This window comes from Gymnogyps californianus, chromosome 1 (assembly GCF_018139145.2).
Source record: "Gymnogyps californianus isolate 813 chromosome 1, ASM1813914v2, whole genome shotgun sequence".
Lineage (NCBI taxonomy): Eukaryota > Metazoa > Chordata > Aves > Accipitriformes > Cathartidae > Gymnogyps > Gymnogyps californianus.
Genome location: NC_059471.1, coordinates 92,049,497 through 92,072,157, shown reverse-complemented (window position 1 = coordinate 92,072,157; position 22,661 = coordinate 92,049,497). Strand labels below are relative to the sequence as shown.

At 35.7% G+C, this 22,661-nt stretch overlaps 1 protein-coding gene across 2 annotated transcripts in view; it reads left to right on the top strand.

The window, feature by feature from the left end:
• DMD (dystrophin) overlaps positions 1 to 22,661 on the top strand; it is a 922,027-nt gene that overhangs the window by 121,168 nt on the left and 778,198 nt on the right. For both annotated transcript variants that reach the window (XM_050904429.1, XM_050904437.1), the window contains exons 9-12: positions 2,335 to 2,436; positions 2,541 to 2,648; positions 10,452 to 10,631; positions 16,547 to 16,722. In XM_050904429.1, the coding sequence (XP_050760386.1) occupies positions 2,335 to 2,436; positions 2,541 to 2,648; positions 10,452 to 10,631; positions 16,547 to 16,722 (566 nt within the window). The remainder of the gene's footprint in view (positions 1 to 2,334; positions 2,437 to 2,540; positions 2,649 to 10,451; positions 10,632 to 16,546; positions 16,723 to 22,661) is intronic.

Below are 22,661 nucleotides of genomic sequence, written 5' to 3'. Positions count from 1 at the left end.
GAATTATTAGGAAAGACAGAGTCTCAGATCAGGGTTCAGATTAGAAGCATCTGAGCTATGAGGAAGGGTATGCTTATGATTTTTGAACTAGTAATTAGCAAGCAAAGCAGTCAAGGTAAAAAAAAAAATGTTCAACTGAATATAAAAAACTTGCAGATCTGCTAGGTTGTCTTCTGGGCTTGGAGAAAAAGGAGGATGGAGGTGTTGAGACTGTCTTGAGCTAAACTGGAAATATAATCAGATTCAGGACAAATGAAACTAAATATAATTCATTATTTTGTTATGTTAAAATTTTTAGTTTTTCAAATCAATGAAATTAATCAAAATATATTTTTTGCAGAAAAGGCGTTACTGAGTATGCATTATGGTATACATAGCATTTAGCCTGTGAGACTAGTAAATACTATTTATGAAATTGTGAATTCTTTATAAAAGGAAAAAAGTAATTTAAAAAAAAAAGAAAATTTGGATTAGCAGGCTGTGCATAATTTTCTACACTGTTCTGTGTCATACCATTTGGCAATTTTATTTAATGATGAGTGGGTAAAATGAATGGGTAAAATGTGTTGTACTCTATTACCTGCTAAGTTGAGGGCATAAAGGTTTCACCAGCAAGTATTTGTTTCTGTTAATATTGAAATTAGCTTTCTGAAATATTCACATTCAAAACCTGAACTTTTTTGTGTTTGCTTGAATTGGTGATCTTTGATCACATTATGTTTTATGGCAAGCAAACACTAACACCAAATATGATTTTAATGTGAAAAGACGTCTTGTTCTTAGATTTGCAAAATTGCTTGTGTTTTGTCTAGATCTAATTAGGAAAGAAAGCAAATACGCATTACATAATTCCAAATATATACCAAAACCACGATCCTAATATTAAGCCTAAAAAAGGCAAACAAAATAACTTTCTCAAAACCTACTTTGTATTTATGCAGTAAGTGACTGAAAAGGAATACTTCTCTGTATTACTGTGTAACATATTTGAGCTGTTTAAGAATTGACATGTTTTTAAATTAGCATTATTATGCTAGTGGGTTAGAGATAGTTTTCATTTTTTGAAATTGAGCCAATATCTAATATGATATAACTCAATGGCATGACAGCTGCCTGTTTAGTCTGCAAGATTTGTTACGGTTTTAGTGTTCACTCAATGAAAAACATCATATCTGCTGACTTTTTACTTTGACATAAAATTGGTAAAGCCACAAATTCAAATGGCATCCTGAAATTTTACTTTTCATTTCCTAGGCAGTGCAAAATAAAATTCTTTCATTCCTGATAGAAAATACAGTTCAAATTTTAATCCCTTGGTTTTAAAAATCCACCATTTGGACACTACATTTTTACTAAAATTAAATTATAGTCTCTATGAAAAATATAGTATCACAGAATATCTCAAGTTATAAGGGATCCATAAGAATGATCAAGTGAAAAAACAAATATAAAAAAAGGAAGAAATTATTTTTCCTTTTGTCAAGACATGTGCTTTTGAAATAGATGAAAAAATAAGAATGCAGTAGTATAGAATATCTTGCAGATTTTATAAAGCTTTTTTATTGGGAGCAGCTGAATAATTTGCATATGATGCTCAGGGGTGATTAAATCATTGTAAATTGTTGCAATAAAAGTTTTATAGCATGTCGCACCATCACAGCAGTGTTAAGTCTCATCCTCTGTCTTAGGCATTTTTCAATAAAGGCTAGTAGGAAATCAAAAGAAAGTAATAATGCTTTATTTCAACTAAAAAAAGGGAGAGAGAACAAGGTAGTGTTTTGTGTAATTTTAAAAAGTATATAGTAGCATATGCTACAAATATCTGGGAAACCTCAGTGGGATTTGTGCTGGTGTGTTAGCTTCTAAGGTGGTGGGGTTTTTTCCACTGCAATATTTTAAAAGAGGTAAGAACTTAGATCAACTGCACAGACAGTGCAACTTAAGAACCAGGTAATTCTTTGCTTTGATCACATCTTTGGGCCACTGTAATTACGTTTCAAGTAGTTATGTTTTTGGCATTGTAAAGTTTTCAAACTGAGGGTTTTTTTGAGAGCGTAGTACTAGAGACTTAATAGAAAACTGTGTAGATTAGTATTAAAATTCTCTGGTTTTGGCTCTATTGCTTTTCCTATTCTTTCCATTTTGGTTTTATTTCAAATGGTGATAAGATCCATTTCAGTGTGACATGCAATGTATTTTAAGGGCTTAAGACTGTAAAAAGTGAATTAGGAAAGTGTTTTCACAAAAATCTGTAATGCCATAGGAAAATCAGATTGCCTTGTTTTAAAAAAATGTAAACAGGCAAACCTCTATTGTCTGTTTCTTTCTTTCTAGCACTTTGGAAACCGGTGGGCAGCCATCTGCAGATGGACAGAAGAGCGATGGGTCCTTCTGCAAGATCTTCTTCGTAAATGGCAGCACTTTGCAGAAGAGCAGGTGAGTAGTTTTAGGAGTTATGAATTGGAATGTGCTTCAAAAAATTGCACTAGGAAAGGCCTGACTGAAGCCTTTTCATTCTCTTCTCTCCAATTTTCTTTCAGTGTCTTTTTGATGCATGGCTTACTGAGAAAGAGGATGCAGTGAGCAAAATTCATACAACTGGCTTTAAAGATCAAAACGAAATGCTGACCAATCTACGCAAATTAGCTGTGTGTATTTCTCAGTCTCCTATTTTATGTTAAACTTTCTTATTCATGAATCTCAGTGCATGTGGCTTTATCCCCCTCTCAGACAATATGGTTTAACAGAACAGCTGTTTCATACTTTGGGAATGGATGTTGTCTCACATGGATGGAATAGGTTGGTCCATGGCCTTGCTGATAAAGGAACCGATAGGTACAGATGTTTTCCTTGGTTGTCTCTTCAGACAAAAGTTTATGAACTGAAGTAACATTTGAGTGTCTTAAAAATATGTATACTTTTATACTGAAAGTTTTTTTGTTGATACTATTGATGTATATATTGTGTGTGAGACTGAGTATATATGTATATGTACAAAGACATATGCATATGAGTAAGTACTTATCACACAGCAAAACCTGTTATACGTTCCTTGACCTTGAAAAAGCTACAGATTCAAAAGCTGTGAAATGCTGACATTAGTGTTACTTTACAACTATACTTCGACTGTGTTTTGGGAATCTAGTTATATACGTAAAATGCACCCTTTTCAACATGTCCTCTACCTCACTCTTCAGAAAATACTCTAGTATGTATCGTCTTCATGGAGGGAATGTGGGTCTGACTGGCCTAGAAAGATGCTGTGCCTGTAGAGGTGGAAAACTTGTCACAGCCTAGACTTGCAAATGGGTTTATAGCATTAGGACCTTTGTAAAGAAAATGGTATGGTATGTGCTATTTTTGTACGTAACAATGACTGTTTACGCATTTAGAGGAAAGGAAACATTATGTCTATGCTTTTGTTAAAACAGGTAAATTATTATTGCTGTAAATAGGAACTTCATTGGCAATCTTCTGTTTAAACAGAACTATTATTATTTGTTTTGTCAAATAGGAGGGGAAAAAAAAAGTGTCCTAGGCATTATTTCAAGACTTGGTTTTACAGTTTACATACTAGAATTTTCAGGCATGAACGATTCTCAATTTATTATTAACTATTTGGTTATACAGTAGGCTCAACCTTAGATTTTTAAAAAATATTTTAGAATTGATGTCCTTCTCATCCTTCTATATTAAAAGCAGAAACATTTGGGTTTTTGATCAATAAAAATACCATGACGTTTCTGAAGTTTAAGTAACTGTGATGTTTTTAAAATTTACTGAATTTTATCCTCACATATATAAATGTATATTTTTTTTTAATTAAAATTATTACAGCTTGATTGTTTAATTCATAATTACCTTGCAGCTGGTCCAGAATTAGTGGTAAATGTCCCTGTTGATTCATAAAATGACTAAGAAGTTAATATTTCTTGATCCCCCCCCCCCCCAAATTCAAGACCCCAAAGTATGATTGTTAGCATAATCTTAAGACACTGAATTATTATGCTACCACACTCTTTCCCCCAACACCCTCCTTTTTCCCTCTGTAGCTCTTTAGGGGTTAATAAAAACATATATTTAGAAGTGCAGACTTGGGTTTTTATTAAAGATTACTTAGGATTAAGTCAACTTCTTTGTAAAGGAAAGGAACTCTTCATGTGTCTCAGTGTATATGCTTCTTGGAAATTCTAGTAATCTAATGTGTAAGCAATCTTGAAGTTGACTTCAAGCCAGGCTTTTATTAATGCATAATGAATTAGAGGCAACTCAGGATGCTTTAGAGTACCTTCATGAAGAAAAATTTATGGCAAGAAATTCAGATTTATTCAATAAATTAGTACTTGTGGATTTCGGCACGTTACTGGAGGAAATAGGAACTGGGGGTTGAAACGTTTATCGCAAATTGTGAAGTAGCAGGCTATTAATAGTTTGAAAGTGTTAAGGGTAAAACCAGTTTGGGTACCTTTCAGAATTGCTTGGAAATATGATGTTAAGAAGGAAATACTTTCCTTTAGTACTATTTTCATAAATTTGGTTAATGAAATAAGTACACACTCTTATGAAGTTAATTATGTTGCCAGCTTAAATTGTTAAGCATTACTCTCATGAAAGCATTGCGGTCTTTCATAAAAGTGAATGTTTGAACACCAGAGTAAATAAAGTGATTCTTCCATCCCCCTGAACCTCAACAAGAATCATGTCATCTTTGACAGAACAGGCGGGGTTTATTAATAGCAACTTAGTCTTTTTTGCACATGAATAACTTTGATGTTTTTAGAAAGAGCTGATCCATAATGCAATAGTTTAGATATTTAAATGTTGATGGTATGCTGGAGAAACACTGCCTCTTTAGTCTCTTTGATTTGTAGCAGAAAAATATTTTCTACTTTTGGAATTCCTCTGTCAGGTTTTAGACCTAGTAGCAGTCATCTCCAAATTACAGTGAGTATATATTTTTAGCTTCACACAATGCCAAATTGTGAGGAGTTTTGTGCATGAAGATTTACTATTTTAGTCTTCTCTGAATCAGAGGGAATTTGTATTAATGCATTTCCCTCATGAAAATTCTTGTCAGGGAATATATTCTTCCACTCTTGGACTGGCTTTTAGAAATAGGGAAAAATGGGATCATGGTATCCTGACCCTGACATGCAAATCATGCCTGTCTTTTAGCATATGTTATTTTGGACACAGAGATGTGTTTGGATGTAGTAAAGGAGAAGCTGTCATGAAAATCACCTTTATTATTAGGCCAGCTTTTTCCAGAATTGTAAAGGTGAGTCTGTGAGGCAATAAACATACATTCTTTTACTAATATAAAAATGTTTATACTCTTAACAATACGGTAGCTTGGTCCCTCAATTGTCTAATCATTTCCAGCAGGAAATTACAGTATTAGTTTGTCCTGTTAGATCTTAAGAATTTTAGGTTTGATATCATGATACGGCATAAGAGCTTCCAGCCTATTTTTCCTGTCTGTCTTATATGCACAACTTGGCAAGATTAAGGTCATGTTCTTTAGCCAGACTTCAGTCTCTTAAGCCTGAAGGAAATTTCTGAAGGTATTTTATTAAACCATTTGGCATTATGACTGTTCATTTGAAATTCTACAACCCTCCTACAAGATCCTAAACCTTTTAAAGTGACTGAAGTGAAATAGGTCTGTTGAGATGCTGATCACAGTACGAAAAAAATGTTAACTCTTACCTCACATTAATCAAACATCACATAGTAACAAATAGAAGGTAAAATAAGAAAGAGCAGCTGGTAGTTTTTATGCATATTTGTGTTTCAGGATACTTCTAAAGAAATTAGGGTATAACTACTGCTTGCTGATGCAGAAATACATCAGTGTCTTCTCCACAGTAATTTCATCTCATGTTTCTCAAGTGGGAGGAAATACACTATTAATTTTAGTTAAGACAGGATTTTTGATAGTAAGCACTATTACTGCTTAAAAGTAAGCTTTCATTTACCAACATTTATTAAACTAGTAGTTGGTATGCATATATTTTCAGACAGCAATAAAGATTTTGAGTAAGCAGAAAGACTGAGATTGTTCCTGAACCAAAATCTCCATATATGTATTCCTGGTTTAGGATTGCTGGAAGATTTTTGCAGCCCAAATTCTGATTGTTTAACTTAGTATAAACAAGCATGTGTTTCCCCCAAATTTGATCCTTTCTAATGATTTGACTGCAGGCTGACCATTATTAACAAATATTAGTTCTCTGTAGATTCTTTCTCAGATGTAATTCTCTCAAACTGGGAGAAGGAGACAAGTTAAAACATTTTAAATAAAACTATGTAAATTAAACTTTGATATTCAATTTGGCGTCAGAATACTCTAATGTACGGAGGTTGGGATACACTCTGGGCAGTAGAAGACAAAATGTTTTGAAATCTGTCTAACAGAAGAGAGATTCGGGATGTCCAAAAGGTTCTGATGCTGTGGTAGGTTAGCCTTGGCTGTCTGTGAGGCGCCACTCTCTCACTCCCCTTCCTCAGCAAGGCAGGGGCAGAAAATAAGATGAAAAGCTTATTGGTCGAGATGAGGACAGGGAAGTCACTCACCAATTACTGTCACAGGCAAAACAGACTCAACTTGGGGAAGATTCATTTAATTTATTGCCAACCAAATCAGAGTAGGATAATGAGAAATGAGAACATTTAAATCTTAAAACACCTTACCCCCATCTCTCCCTTCTTCCCAGGCTCAACTTCACTCCCGACTTGTCTACCTCCTCCCCCTGAGTGGCACAGGGGGACGGGGAATGGGGGTTGCAGTCAGTTCATAATGCTTTGCCTCTGCTGCAACTTCTTCTTCACACTGTTTCCTTGCTCCAGCGTGGGGTCCCACCTACAGGAGACAGTCCTTCATGAATTGCTGCAACGTGCATCCTTTCCATGGGCTGCAGTTCTTTGTGAACTGCTCCAGCGGGGGTCCCTTCCATGGGGTGCAGTCCTTCAGGAACAGACTGCTCCAGTGTGGGTCCCCTGTGGGGCCACAGGTCCTTCCAGAAAACCTGCTCCAGCGCAGGCTCTCCACAGGATCACAGCTTCCTTCAGGCACATCCACCTGCTCTGGCGTGGGGTCCTCCATGGGCTGCAGAGGGACAACCTGCCTCACCATGGTCTTCACCACGGGCTGCAGGGGAATCTCTGCTCCAGCGCCTGGAGCACCTCCTCCCCCTCCTTCTTTACTGACCTTGGTGTCTGCAGGGCTGTTTCTCTCACATTTTTCTCATTCCTCTCTCTTACAGCTGCTTTGCAGCATTTTTTACCCTTTCTTAATGGTATTATCACAAAGGCACCACCAGAGTCACTGATGGGCTCAGCTCTGGGCAGCGGTGGATCTGTTTTGGGGCCGTTTGGAACTGGTTCTATCCGACATGAGGGCAGCCCCCGGTGTCTTCTCACAGAAGCCACCCTTGCAGCCCCCCTGCTGCCAAAATCTTGCCATGTAAACCCCGTACAGATGCTGTCCCTCTTTTTCCCTCAGCTATAGCAGTCACGTTTTCATTGTTACTGGAATGAATGTGTAAAATATATTTTTGATCAGTGTAGCAATCCACCCAGTTCTAACGTGTTAAAATTGGTATAAAGACAGTTAGATTTCTTCTTAATTTGTGTACTGTACCCATAATATCTATTTGTAAGCATTTTTGTTCAGATAAAAGTGTTTTTTGCAAGAAATTTTTGTGTTTTAATAATCTCAAATGGCTTGTTGCAGAGGATTCATTCAGTATTTGTATGTGAAAATTTATCTCCTTTATCATTAACTCTCTTTTGGGATCTGCTTAGTCTAAAGGTCAGAAAAACTGTTTAGGCTTTACTACTTCGTGCATGTATTAATACTGACTTTTCTTCATTTTTTTTCTGATGTTGATGGGTAGTTGCTCTAGTTCTAAAAATATTTCCTCAAAGCAGCTGGTTTTTTTTTAATTTTCCACTTACCATTTGTTCACTGTCACTATAATTGTCTCTGAATTCTTACACAAGGCGAAGTGTAACATAGAGCATGGACTAAGCTGGAGGATGTGATGCACTGAGAATATAGAACATAAGTGGACAGACTGAGGTGAAATTTTACTGTCATTTATGGCACAGGCTTGATTGGTTGTTTTCATGTCCTGTGCATAAGTTTTGCAGCCTGTAAAATGGAGGTGATGGTGTTCCTCTTTTTCGTAAAACATGTTGAGATCTACTGCAAAGGTATACAAGATCTAGGTCTATATATTTATAGTAAATATTCCATTAATATAGAGTTAAATCTGCTTTTGCTTCACTTAATGCAAATTTCTTTACTTATTAGAAGAGATAAATTAGATATTACACTATTTTTTACTGGAATAAATCTCTCAGCAGCCGAACAATTACCTTACAGCAGATGTTGCTGATTAGAATGTTACAATGAGCAAAGAAAGTTTTCAGTGATGTTTAAGTTAAAGAAAAACAGCAATAATTAAAAACTTGAAAACAAAAAACAACTAGTAGAAGCACATTACCAACAAATAAGGAAACGACTTCATAATGTTCAAATATTGGAGTTTACAGTATGCACTTGACAGAAGTTATGACTGAGTTATTTGATAATTAATTTCATAAAGCAAATAATACCATTTATTCTCTTGCAGATAGGTAAATTACATATTTTGTTGCTAGCTCATTAGTATTTTAGGTCTATTCTTGTACCGGAAAAAAACAAAACTAGAGCATATTATTGGTTACTGTAGCACATTGACAGGTTTTCAGTAAGGAAATGTGAAAACAGAATCCACCAGTATATTTTTACAGGTTAACTGTAGCTATCACAAAAGCATATTAGGTAGTAGTGAGCGGTACCTTTGACATAGAAAGCTTTAGCATCCTTCTCTGTCTAGTGTTTCACTTACTGATTGTGTTCCATGTATCTGGGATTGATGCTGAACTCATATGTGTATTATACAGCTCTTGTCAGCTGTGGAGGTTGGAAATAAAACACTGCTGCTCAGAATTCACTGATCATGTTTCATAGGGTACCATTTTTTATTATTTCAGTAAGTGTGTGTAGTGGCTTTCACGTGCGCTTTTTGTGACACTGTAGGCAAAAAAAAAAGTCAAATACAGCAATCCTTGAAATTTTAGGATGGTAAATTGTTTTACATCTAGTCTGCTCCCTCTGTTAGATCTGATACTATGCAAACAGATCCTTAAATATAAAGTGTGTTAGCTGCTATTTCTTAAGGACATGTCAATTTGATATTAACTGTATCTAACATTAGTAATTATGATGTTTCAAACCACATCTGAACGGAAAGAGTACTGATTACAAAGACTATGAATCTTTCTTTTAGTGAGCTGTATTTTAGATTACAATTTTGGATGATATGGCTACAGGAAAGTATATGTAGACTAAATTCTGTTGTCTAAATATTTGTTTAATTATCCCTTTCATGCCTTGGGGTTTAGACTGCAATCCTCAGCTGTATAGAGAGTTCAAAATTTGGCCATGGTTAGCACAGATTAGGGTGTAGAGAATGAATGCTTAAGGTATGAAAATCAATGGAGTAAACCAGTGGAGGCATTAAAAAATAAACGCAGGTGAGAACTGGAGCTATGGATGACTTAGAGCTGTGAAGAGCCTACTTCGTAGAGAGGTTTGCATGTATAGATCTCGGGAGTTTCAAGATCCCTTGGCAGTTTACTGCAGTAGATTTCTCTGATTTCTCCTTTTCCATTAGCATCCATGGGTTCAAGCCGTATGGCAGCTTACAGAGTGCAGAGGCTGTACACAGGAGTTTCCAGGCTCCCAGCTGCAGGGCCCTTTCCTTGGCACACTCAGCAGAGCTCCTGGGGTTCCCAAGGCTTCCCCATTCCATGGGAGGCTACTGCCATGTAACCAGAGCCTGCCAAGATCCGAGGAAGATGAGAAATGTATGGTTCTTCAATACTGCCAAAACCAAACTTATTTTCTTTGAGCTTTCTTTTTTTTTTCATCCTGGTTTGGGGTCAAATATTATTTTTCTAGAAAACAGTTTTTTCCCCAGTGAGTTTTAATATGCAATATATGACAAAGTACAACAAAACTTTAAGGAAACATTGTTTGAAATGTTGATATAGTTGTTAACATTAGTGCAGTTTTGAGGTTATTAATGTCACACAGCTGTTAGCTTTTTGATTTATGTCACCACCTGAGGCATGCTGTGATGTCTGGAGTTGCTCCACCTGTCATGTTGTATTGCTTTGTGAAGTGCAATGTGTCCATTCCACTATGTCAGCTCTGCCAGTAGTTTTTACAGTAACAACAGCATGGAAGTATAGGAGTTTGTGTGAAATATCCTTACCCATTTTGGGTTCTTTATGATGCTCTCTTTAGGATTTTTCTTCTAAGTTTGTTGGGTTTGGTTTTGGGGTTTTTTTGTGTGTGTATGAATTACTGTTCTTCCTGCTGTTACTTTGTTTAACAGATCCTAAAAGGAGATCTAGAAATGAAAAGGCAAATGATGGGTAAGCTGAAGTCGCTCAGCCAAGACCTCCTTGTAGCTGTGAAAAATAAAGCAGTGGCTCAAAAGCTGGAAAGTCGTCTTGAAAATTTTGCCCAGCGCTGGGATAGGCTTGTGCAGAAGGTGGAGAGCAATTCTAAACAGGTTTGTTAAAACCATCATTTTGTCAGTTGGTGACAGTCAAATCCTTCGCCAGTCAAACGCTTGAAGTAGTTTTGGTGCTGTTTGTCATATCGTTTTAAATTTTTTCCCTGCATGATTGCTTAAGATGTGTTTTATTTTTAGGACAGTATAATACAACTGTAATATAACTTTCCAGAATTTTATTTATCTCTTTAGTTTTTTATCTCTCTTTATAGTGTTGATTACTTTCTTGGGTTGTTAACTATGTTTTCAGGGATGATACAATCCATAATGAAAATACTCTTTCCAGTTAATTTATTTTTAACCTATAATAGTTGGTCACTTCAAATGCACTGTTTTTATGGCTGTCTCTGTGGAATAGCACTTAGTCTGAAATTTGTGTAAGAACTGTTTGCTAGTTAAAGAGAAATTATTTTTATTTCTTTTCAACAGTGAAAGTTTATAATAGATTACTGTTTTACTTCTGCTTATGTTATGCTGATTTACAGATTAAAAAGAGAGGCCATAAAAAGATAAGTTTCTCAGAAAAATAAAGAGATCAATCCATACCTGTAGCCAAAATGCCCATGAAAAAAGAATATAATCCATGATTATTTTGCCCAGCTCCTTTATGTTAACTGTAATATATTAAAAAAGAAATTGAGGTTTTAAAGTTTCACATTTTTTTAAACCAAATAACAAAAATCAGTGCTCTGGTGTAATACCCATTTATTTTTCCTAGCCATCTGTCAGCGTCTCTTTCTTATTGGATTTAAACCCAAATCAGCTCACTTTTTCCCATTCCATTATCTAATTAATATTGAGTTATTTTTGTGCTATCATTGTATGACTGGTGAAATGGAAATGGACATTAGGACTTTTTAATGATAACACAGAGCAGAATGTTACTGCATGCACCTCTGTCCTGTCCCTAGAGGGCCTCTCATAGTTCTGGTCCATTTGATTCAATTCCCTTGACCATGCTGCACATTTTTGTTGCTATATACTAACACTTCTACCAACTTATGTTTGGGTAATTAAATGAAAGCTGCTATGCTTCCTGTAGTGATCTGAATACCTCTCAATAACCTTGCTTCCAACTCATACCTTAATCTTTTACTTTGCTCTGTGATACAGTTTCTTGTGTAGCTGAAGTTGGAAGAATCAGTTTGGGAGAACAGAAGAGAAGAAAATGGGGAAAGGGTACAATTTCACTTAATAACAGAAGGCAAAACCAGTTTGTGCTACACAGCATTTATAACAGTTGAAAATTTGATTTAACTCTTGTATATTTGCCATAGGAAACCTGTTGTTCCAATGCAGAGGAAAATCCAGAGATGCATTTTGAATTTGGGATGGCTAGGGTCACATGATTTGAAGAAGTTAGTAAGTCACTGCAAAGTGTTCAAGACTTATTTAGATTGTTGATCAGTCCTAAAAGCAGATACTAGTTTTGCAAATGGAACTCAGATTACAGAAAAGATAGCCTCCTCGTGAAGCGAGCAATCCTGAGGCTGTGCATCCATACATCATAGAGCAGCACAAGTGGGAGATGCTTTGGACTCCCAAACCAGTGCAACTGTCTTATCATAGCAGCACACTTCAGTTCATAAGCTTTTCCGCCAAGGAGAAGCTACTTTGCTTGGCACGGAGTTGCTATGCTGTTGTGGGCATATTGCTTCACCCTCTTGAGACGTTGCATATTCAGTGCTAACTGAAGGACCACTTCCTAAGGCACTGTTACACAGTTTATATATGTCCTCTGTAAAATACTGATGGTGTACTTTTTTCCATGTGTTTCTATCTAGGCAGGGCAGATAATGTTAGTGGGGTTTATACATTTATTCATTACAGAGCTCATTTACACTTTTAGACTGCAAGAAAAAAATGCCTCTAAAAGGTCTAATTGTTCCCTCTAATCATGAACTCGGGAGGAGGGGAATTGGAAGAGGGTGGCAAATACAACATTTTTCACTAAAATTTATCAGAAAATGCACATTTTATTCATCAAACTTAGATATTGACTTCAAAATGAACTTTATTCCATTCATTAATAATTCTCATAGTACCTTCATAATTACATTTTTGTCGTTAGTTATTTCCCCTCCCTCTCTTACTAAAGTGTCACTAAATGATTAACTTGTTAACAAAATAAGAAATTAAATGGAAGAGACAACCTCAGCCTCAGTTCAAAGCTGATTCTCCAACTGACATAGGAAGCAGTTATACATCCCGAAGGAAAAGTGCAGAAAGTAGAATGAGTCCTCTCACATTTAACTGAGTTCATTGCTGCTGAATTTAAGCATCTAATCAGACTCATGGCTGCAGCTTCTACTACAAATGAGTGGATGGCAAGGGTGAGAGAGAGAGAGATACCTCTAAAAAGCAGTTTGTCCTCATCATGAAAATGTCAGCTTTCCTTCATTGACCACACAGTGGAATCAAGGACAAGGACAACTTGCTTAGACTAGATGCGTAGCTTTTAGAAACTCTAAACCCACCTTTGGTGAGTTCATTATGCTTCACTAAATTGCTCTGAAAACCTTCCCAAACCAAAGAAAACACCATTCCTCATCTGAACTTCCCCACTCACATACATACATTTCATCAAAGAACAGATGACAGCTCCAAAAGTGAGTGTTAAGGAAAATTATGAGTTTATCAGGACGGAGGGCACTTCCAAAGGCAGTAATAAATGATGGCATTAAAGGTAGGCTGCTGTATAAAAGAGAAATAAAATGACATAAAACCACTGAAGTGCTATACACACATTGACCATACGTTTGCCTGTAGAGGATGAAAAGGAAGATTTAAATTTGTCCACTCTGAAAAGAGATGAGTTTTAACATGTTTCTAAGACGAGCTTGCTGATGTGAAACTGCAGGCATGCATTGTATTTTGAAAGCCTTTTAATGTGCAGCCTTGTGAGTCACCTTAGCACTTTCCATATGATTTTCTAGTGGGTTAAAGGCCTAGTCTGTATCACCCCTTCTCAGATTCATATTTGCTTGTCAGGAACTGAGAGGCATGAGGAAACTATACTGTCATTATTTGGACCATCTTTGAATAATACATGAAACACACCACTTCAGTGATTAGATTTAAGAGGTGGGTAGGGGTTTTTTTTTGCCAAGGAAGTTAATAAAAGCTACTTCCTTCTTTGTACTTCCTTATATTTTTAAGGATTATCCTTTACCCGCTAAAGTGTATGCACTCTTTAAATGTGAACCAATTTCATCTTGCAGAGTTACATTGCAGTGTAATCTTCAGTACCTTTTAGTCTTACCCAGTCTCTAATTAGAATGATTATGAACTTCAAAGTCACATCTCCATTCTCCTTTTGAAGTATATAGTATTTAACCTCCACACCTATTGATTAAGCATGAAAAATACTTCTTTACTGTTTTGACATGTAAATCATTACCCCCCACAGCATCGTGACTTGACTGCTCTGAGCATATGGTAATTGCACTGCCTGCTTTTGAAGCACAGTTCCCAATCACCAGCTGAAACTGTTACTCCTGTGTAATTGGTAGTATGCTGCAGATGATTCCTACAGTGCCCTAGCTGTGGTTTATTCTGTTTTACACCTTCTTCACTGTAAACTGTACCCTGGTATTGATTGGCAAATGGAAACATGACAGGGTATGACCTCGGGTGTCAGAAACATCATCCTATCATTGATTTTTTGATAAAACCGAGTGTAATAAGAATTTTCTGAGAAGAGGAAAGGGAGACTGTACCCAAAAATGCATATAAGGAGCAAGCAATTATTTGGAGTGTTCTTAGCTACACAGTCAACTCAGGGAAAGATGACATCAGGTGTTGTCCTCAAATTTCACAGAAGCCTAGATATCAGAAGCTTTAATTTGCTTTTCCTTTCTGCCCCCCCCCCAATTAATTAAAAATAAAATTGAAAAGAATGCTGTATAAAGTTTTAATAAAACTATATGGAAAAGTTTGCTTAATATTGTCATGATTTCTGTAGATGAAAATATCAAAGTCAATACATCTTGTTGAGGGAACCACAACAAGAGTATTAATACGTAGTGTTTTAGTGATTAAAAAGTCAACTGGGTGTTTTTCTCTTCCAAAGAATTTACGTAGTCCATACATTAGCTAAGTCCCTGCAGTTCACAAACAGCTTACTCCAACTGACATAATTAATCCAGAGATTAAAAAAAAATTCTGCTCTGAATCTTAATTTTGTAGTCCTCTGAGTAGTCCAGATTCTGCTCTAAAGCCTAAACGGCTGGTCATTTCTAGAGGGGGAAGCATAGCATTGAGCTGACTGCTCTAAGTAAGAAAGACTGCCAAAATTACAGTGGTAATGGACTTCCCTACTCATAACTTCCACTGCAGACTGGACAAAGAACAGGAAGACTTTTTTGTTTAGAAGACCATGTGAAAGATTCGGCAATGTTGGCAGGAATTTAGTTTTTTTTCAGGTTTTTTTAGCTTTACTGATATTGCCTGCTGAGAAGAGGCTGGTTGCTAACAGTATCCCCCTTTCCTTGTCACTCTATTTTTTTCAATATAAGAAAGCATTGTGGGAAAGGTGTTATAGTTAATTACCTAGTATGCCTCTTCTCCACTGTTTATAGAAACACTTATGTCTCAATACCTAAGGTAACTCAATTCTCTTACCAAGTTTCTGATGCAAGAACTAATAGATAATTTACGTATGTGTATATAGTTTCATGGAATTTTAGATACTGGCATTCCTGTCATTGAATTGGACAGTCTTTCTAATTCTTGCATGTTGGCAATAAGCAAAGAAGTAGGGCTCTTCTGGTGCACAGTTTTTCCTGCTCCTGATATAACTTCTTCCTTTTATTTTCCATTTCACTGCCACTGAACTGTGAGGTGGTCATTGGAGCTGTAACTAGAGCATTTTGACAAATCAGCCATCATCTGACAGAACCAAAAAAAGAAGTGACCCATTTCTCATGAGTTAAGGGACTTAAGAACAGCTGCCCATGTTTAAATGGGAAGTTTGTAGTTTGGTATTATATGGAAACAAATATAAATGGGCAGTACATGTACAACCAGTATCTTTCAAACAAATATGAGCAGAAAATATTTCTCATTATTCCTTTTTTTTATGCAGCTGAACTACATGAAGGGTTTGTTTTCATATTACCAGCCAAAGTTAAATACATTAGATTGATAGTGTTTACATGTTATGTGCATTAGTATCTGTTATGGCCCCTTAATATTAGTTTTGAATTACGGAATAAAACTGATGCAAATTAATTTGCCTTCTAGTGCATGTTTTCTAATTTAAGATTTTCTGACAGAAAGCTAACTGCCCTTTTCCGCAAGTCGGTTGTGATGAATTACATTCTAGTTTGAAAATTATTATAAACGGTAAAAATAACAATTGGTAATTTAGTGCCATTACCATGCCTGTATCACTTCTCAAGGAATAAATTTTCAGAATGGAGGCAGAGTAACATATAGCAACAGTAACATTTTATGTATTTGCTATCATTCAATTCCCTTATAAAATTGACCATGAATTGTAATAAAAGTCTGGATGCTCCGTCCCTGGCTGTCTTTGTACAGTAGCTGAGGGATTTCAATCATTTCTAGTTTTCAAATAGTGTATTTGGGGGTGGGGATTGGGGTGGGTTTTTTTGTTTTTTTTCTTAGGAAATTGAATGTACTAAACTTACATGTCTTACAGGGAGGCATAAGTTCATTCTGTTTAGGATCCTTTCTGATTTTGATATTGACTTCTGCAGATATCTTATTCACACAGCATGAGTCAAATAAAACAATTTGGTTTGAGTTGCGTATAGTGTTATTTTTTTCTGAAGGTCAGCCTATGATCAGACGGGAGCAGTTTCTCATTATTTTCTATTGCTACTCCAAACGGTCTTTACTGAAGTCTTTCAAACAGTGTGTGACCTCTGTTTTTAAACTTTTCACAGATTTCGCAGGCTGTCACTGCCACTCAGCCATCACTAACACAGGCAACTGTAATGGAAACTGTAACTATGGTGACCACAAGAGAACAAATCCTGGTTAAGCATGCTAAAGAGGAACTCCCACCACCTCCACCCCACAAAAAAAGGCAACTCCTTGTGGATTCAGAAATTAGGAAGAGGTGAGAATCATTAAGAGATGGAGAGAGAATACTGATAAGAGTTTGGATAAGAATGCAAAAATAGTCATTTGACTGCAATAGTTTGCTGTATACTTTTTGAGATTAAAATTATATTTCTGTTCTCTATTAAGGTACCGATTGATTATTATCTTTCTTTACTCAGGATGAGTTATGGATTTTTTTGTGCTTCTAGTTCAACTATTTTGCAGTATAGAACGTTAATCATCATGTCAATACCGTTGTGATAGTAATTGTAGTCGGTAGAAGTCCTTATGTATGGCATTGTGGGCATCCCACTTGACTATAGTCTTGAAACTTGAAGGACAAGAAGCATTCCATTAGTTTTCAGCTTTTAAAATTCTTTAAAAATAATTTTTTAGTGGTTAGAATACTAGTAGGGCAGATATTGCCTGGTTTCTAAAGTTCAAGTTGTATTCTTTCTGGCTTGTGGGTCAGCAGTAGAAATAACAGTTCTGCAGAGGCAGAGTTAATATTTGGTGAAACATGCAGTATCATTATTTTCAGATTTTTTTCCTGTGTAACTCAAGTACAAGGGACAAGGGTTTTTAGACTAATACTGAACACTTGTTAAAGTCTTAAGAAAAAATTCTGATGAGTTTAAGTAGAATTGGCTCAAGCACTAAATTTCTGAATGAGATGCTAAGAAGCTAGACTTCAAACACTCATTGTAATGTTTGGTTTAGAAATGTTTTTTGATATTCAGATAAACAGAGGAATTCCAACATAACAGATTCAAGGACTGAAAGGAATGTGAAACTGCATTCAGTGTCTCATTTCTATAGAAAATATCTTTGTTTAGTTCAACGTGTTTTCAATGATAAGTTATTTTCTTGTAAAAGAGTCTTTAACTTATTAAGAATGAAATATACCAAGAATAGGAGAAATCGGACTTCTTTTTTTTAATTGAAGTAGTATGTCATTGAAAAAATACTTAGAGGCACCTTTTTTATACATAGGCATCTGAAGAGGGATTTATCTTACCTCTCTTCGACCATTCTAAAAGTAACGTTTCTAGTTTAGCCTCATTATTTAAGAACGCTGTATATGTGATGTAAGAAGAGTGATTCACGCCCTTTTTGTTAAACTGGATAACTACTCCTATAGGAAGTGCTTAGACTAAATAAGTAACTTCATTAGCTAAATTTGAATGAATTGAATCTAATCTCCAAAATCCTGATTTGGAATCTGGGTTTTTTTTCACATATCCTAGGTTACCATTAAATAATAGTGAGAGTTGTGTTTTGCTAATGTATTCCCAAGCACTCAAAATAATGCACAGCGATGACTATCAGCAGACTCATAATTCTTTAATTTCTTCAAGGAATTGTTAGATGGCAATGTTTTTACTTAACAGACATTATAAGCATTAGTACTCTTGTTAATGTTTCAGTAGTAACGTGCAAAGATCTCAAACAGGATCGAGGCCCTGTTATCTTATACGCAAGAGTAAACATATATTAAGGCATGGTCCCTCCCTTGAAAATATTGGCATTCTTAACTTTAAAATTGAAAAATTAAGCATGAAAATTCCCCTGAAATTTTCAAGTGTTTCAATAATCAGTATTTTAAAACTTTCCACGTTTTTTTTTTTTTCCCAAACTGAATGTTTTAGGAAAGATCTTATTTGATGTAAATATAAGGAAGTGAAATGTGAGTCTACTGTTATAAACGAAAGCATTATCTTAGTTACAATTAAATGAAGTGGAGTGATTTTTTAAATATTTTTTACGATTCTTCAAGAAAGTTGTTGCTATAAATAGCTATGCATTATTATAAAATTGAGACCAATTTGCAGCAGAAGTTCCTTTCTGAGCTACTAAATAAGTAATGTTAGTCTATATTTTCCTTCTTGCTCGTATTCTTTTGATTTGCCTTAATACTGAAAGTAAAATTGGCAGGGTACAGCAGACTACAGACTTCTAAGTCATGATGCGAGGAAACTACCGGAGGGCAGGAATTAGCTGACTTATAGGAATTGTTTATGTTCAGAAATACCTTGTTTTATACAAACTGAGAATTATAAATTCTTTAAGTGTTTTAGCTGTTGTCTGTCTAAAGCATTGCAACTAGCAAGGTTATATATAAGTTTGATACATCCTTGTACAGAAAATAGGATATATTATCAAATTTGAGACTATGATTGCTTGCAGCTATATTATTGACAGATCTGCTACCAAATTTACAGAGTGTTAACGTTTTTTACCATTACATAGTAGGTTTCGAGGGGTTTTGATTTATGTTTTATGCTATCTAAAAGATATTCATTCACCATGTAAGTTCTGTTTAACTTTTGGATAAGAGTCAAGATATGAACATTGGAACAATCTGTAGTTCTCAGCCTTTGTCTAGGATGACTTCAGATAATTCAATAAGTTGTGGTTTCTTATATATACTAAAATCCAAGTCCTTTTCATTGCTGCACAGGTTAGATTTTTATTTTGATCTGGTAGGAAAGAAAGCTGAATTCTAGCAGGAAAAAGGGAGTTCATTGTTTAATACACTTTAATATGGTCTAACTAGCTGGAATAATGATTTGTGTGCAGGATTTACTAGATTTGTTTTAACAATGCAATCGTACCATCATATGAGAACTAGTTCAGTATGACTGTTCACTGAATACCTGTGAGTGGACCTACAATATGGTAATGTGCAAAGTAAATTATGTTAGAAATGTCCACAGCTGTGCAGCAGGATGAAAGATGGTTATGTTATCTGAAGGCAATGTTTTTCCATTTAGATAATTTTTTTGGCATTTCTAACTGAACAGCCAAAAGAAGACATATGTACCTTTCTTCTCTAGAAAGTCCAAGCAGGTGTTCTGGAGTGGGAAGACCAGTCAATAAATAGCTTCAGAGAAACACTTTGACGGGAAATTTCAGGGAAGGAGTTTCAGCTTAGAATAATGGTTATTGCACCTGCTTTTATTAAAACATAAAAATGCAGTCTTAGAAAGTAATACATTTGACAGTATGCTGTTGTCTTTCTCCAGCACAATAAATTTATAGTGAACATAAGCATAACAATGGGAGAAGAAAACTCATCTTAAAATTTGGGTGCTCAGCTAAAATGTCTATGTGCATTGGTGACTAGACAACTTTTTCATCAATGCTTTTTTGCTAGGAGAACTTCATGGTTGTATTCCCAAACAGTCAGTTGTTTTCTGGGTCTGTTGTTGGCTACATGATCTTTCAGGTTTTTTTGTGTGTATTTAGTTGTACCTACACCCAAGGACAAACAAAGCCATAGTACTGCATAGCTTTTGGTTTTCGAAATAAACTAAGAGAATGGGAGTTCTCAACCTGCCTCTCCTACATCGTTTCGAAATTGTATGTGTGTGTGAGTTTGTGTTGAAAATTTTTCCTGAGCACTTAATGACTAAGAGCTGATGATTCTGTACTGCTTAGTTTTTGTTTGATTAAAAAAACCCAGCAATTATTGAATGCTTTTCAGAAGCTTCTGAAGGTTCATAACCAGATTGTGTTGGCCGCTTTCTGCAGTCACAGTACAACACACTGCATGCTCTTGCCTGGTATTTTTGGGGCTGAGGAGGAAAGGCACATTGCGGGTTGGGGCTTTTTTGAGGTAGTGAATAATGCTTCCAGGTTTTGTCAGCTTCTTTCATCTGTTCTCAAGCTTTAGTCAGCATCGTTGCTGTAAAAGAGTATGTCTGAAATAAATGCATCAGGCTCCATTGCCACAGGTTTGGAAAGATTTGTGCTCCAGATTTGCTTTCCTGTGATCTAAATGTTTTAGAAAGACTAGAGGATGTCTTAAAGATGCCCTGCATCACCATTGTGAATTGCTAGGTGCTTAGTTTCAAGGAGGAAGAAAGAGTAGTTTGGCTACTCTGTGAATATTGCATTAGTGGACTGCGTAAGAGTGTGGTCTCCAGCTACTTAGCTGAGGAGAAACAACGGCAGGATAAGATTGACACATCAAGCTTTCTAGAATGCTTTTTATTTTTACATTTCCAAGTGCTTTGGAAGGATTAGAAGTATGAGAGTCTCCATTTATACTGAAGAAATTGAGGAGAAGCAATTTTACATATTCTAGGAAAAAGAGGTCAGTTGTGTAGCATAGAAAAATCTGAAAATTACTCTGTTCACGGTAGGTTTTTAAATAGCAAACAGGTTAGAGCTGATTAACATTTAATTTAAACATATCTGTAACATTAATGTTCTTGAATAATGTCCAAAGATACCTTTCTTTGCCATTTAGTAAATAACTTTGTACATGCTTCCTAATGTTTCCAAGGAAAGTCTGTTTGTCATAACATTATTATGGATATAATGTTAATCTTCAGATTTGAAAGAGACTTTATGCCCTTTGAAGAGAAAGGCATGTTAAAATAGGATAGTTGCTCCATCTAGTGTTTTTTTCATTTAATAAGTGTTAACACAATTTTTTGAAAAACGTAGCCTTCATTTCTTTGAAAATTATTGTATTTGGGATTCTAATGCTTCATTACTTAGAAAAGTTTGGATTTTTGTAGAAAAATATATCAAAGGAATAATTATAATGACTTATTTGAAGTGGTTTTTTGATAGCTATTGTTTCAAATATCCCATTGCTGTCCAATGAATTATATTAGTCAGAACTAAATTCAGATTGTTTAGCACTTTTACAGCAACTCCATTGGGCTGTTTGACCCTTATCCTCTTACTGAAATGCAGCTTTTGCTCTTGTATTGTTATCTAATGTTACTTAGCAAATCTAAAAAGAGGAAAGCCATGTCTTCAATTTTCCTGGTGGTCCTTGGTTTCAGTGTTGTATCTGTGTAGCCAGTGCTAGAGGAAAGGAAAAGGTGACGGAGACACAACAGGATAGTTTTCTGTTGTTTACAGGAGGAATAATTTATAAACATTTTCATTTAGAGTGTAAGAAGAAGTATGGGTATGTTGAGGTCTGTAAACATAAACACTTTATAACTTCTTAGTGCTTGTTGGTTTTTAATCCTTTATTCTGTTTATGAGGTGAGAAATGGCATAGTGACAAATACACTGAGAATATATATTCTTCTTCACACTCAGTGTCTGAAATTACCTCCTATATTATAGGAGTGGTACCAGCTGGCACTCACTGGATGGCATGATGACTGGATTTAAAACTACTTTGCATCTCTAGCCACTGACTGTTTGCTGAAGTCAAATGGTGTTAATGAACATATTTTACAACAACCTCTAGATTTTCATTTGCCTTAGCTGTAAGTGATTTGCTTACGTATGAGAAATGCAGTGGATCTATCAGAATTTCTGCAAAGCATTCCATGTTACAATTCAGGAATTACTGCTCAGACTGCAGAAGGTATGGTGTATAACCGTACCTTACCAGTGGTAAGATGGATAGTTGGCTAAAGAAGGCGAACTATGAGGCTAATAAGATGATACTAGTGAAATTTCTGAAGGAGATTTACACCTGGGATCGATCTAGTATTTTCTTTGATGCCTTGGTGTGCATTACAGAATGTGCTGGTCATAATGTTGATGAGGCTAAACTGAATAGTATCACAAGTGTAGAGGGAGGTCCAGAATGTCATTCAGAAAGGAAATAAAATTATGTGAGGACTGAACTAAAAAATAGGATGGGAAAAATATTTATTAGGACAAATAAGCTGTTGAATTAGGAGATAAGAATAAGGCTATTTATCAACTCATGGCTCATCAGCTACAAATATAGAGGAGGAAGACAGACAGCAGGGAATTAGTTCATAACAGAATAATTCTGCCAATGGGCATCTTATACTTTAAAGTTGCTCTTTGACATGTTCTAGGCAACGAAGAGCTACAAGCTGAGGAAGACCACTGATGAGCTGGGCATTTCAGTCCAGCCATGGAAAGGCAGTAATTCAGTAATATGGTTCTTGGATCAGAGTCATATCATTCCCTGCCAGCTCAATATGTAGGCAAATGATCTTATGT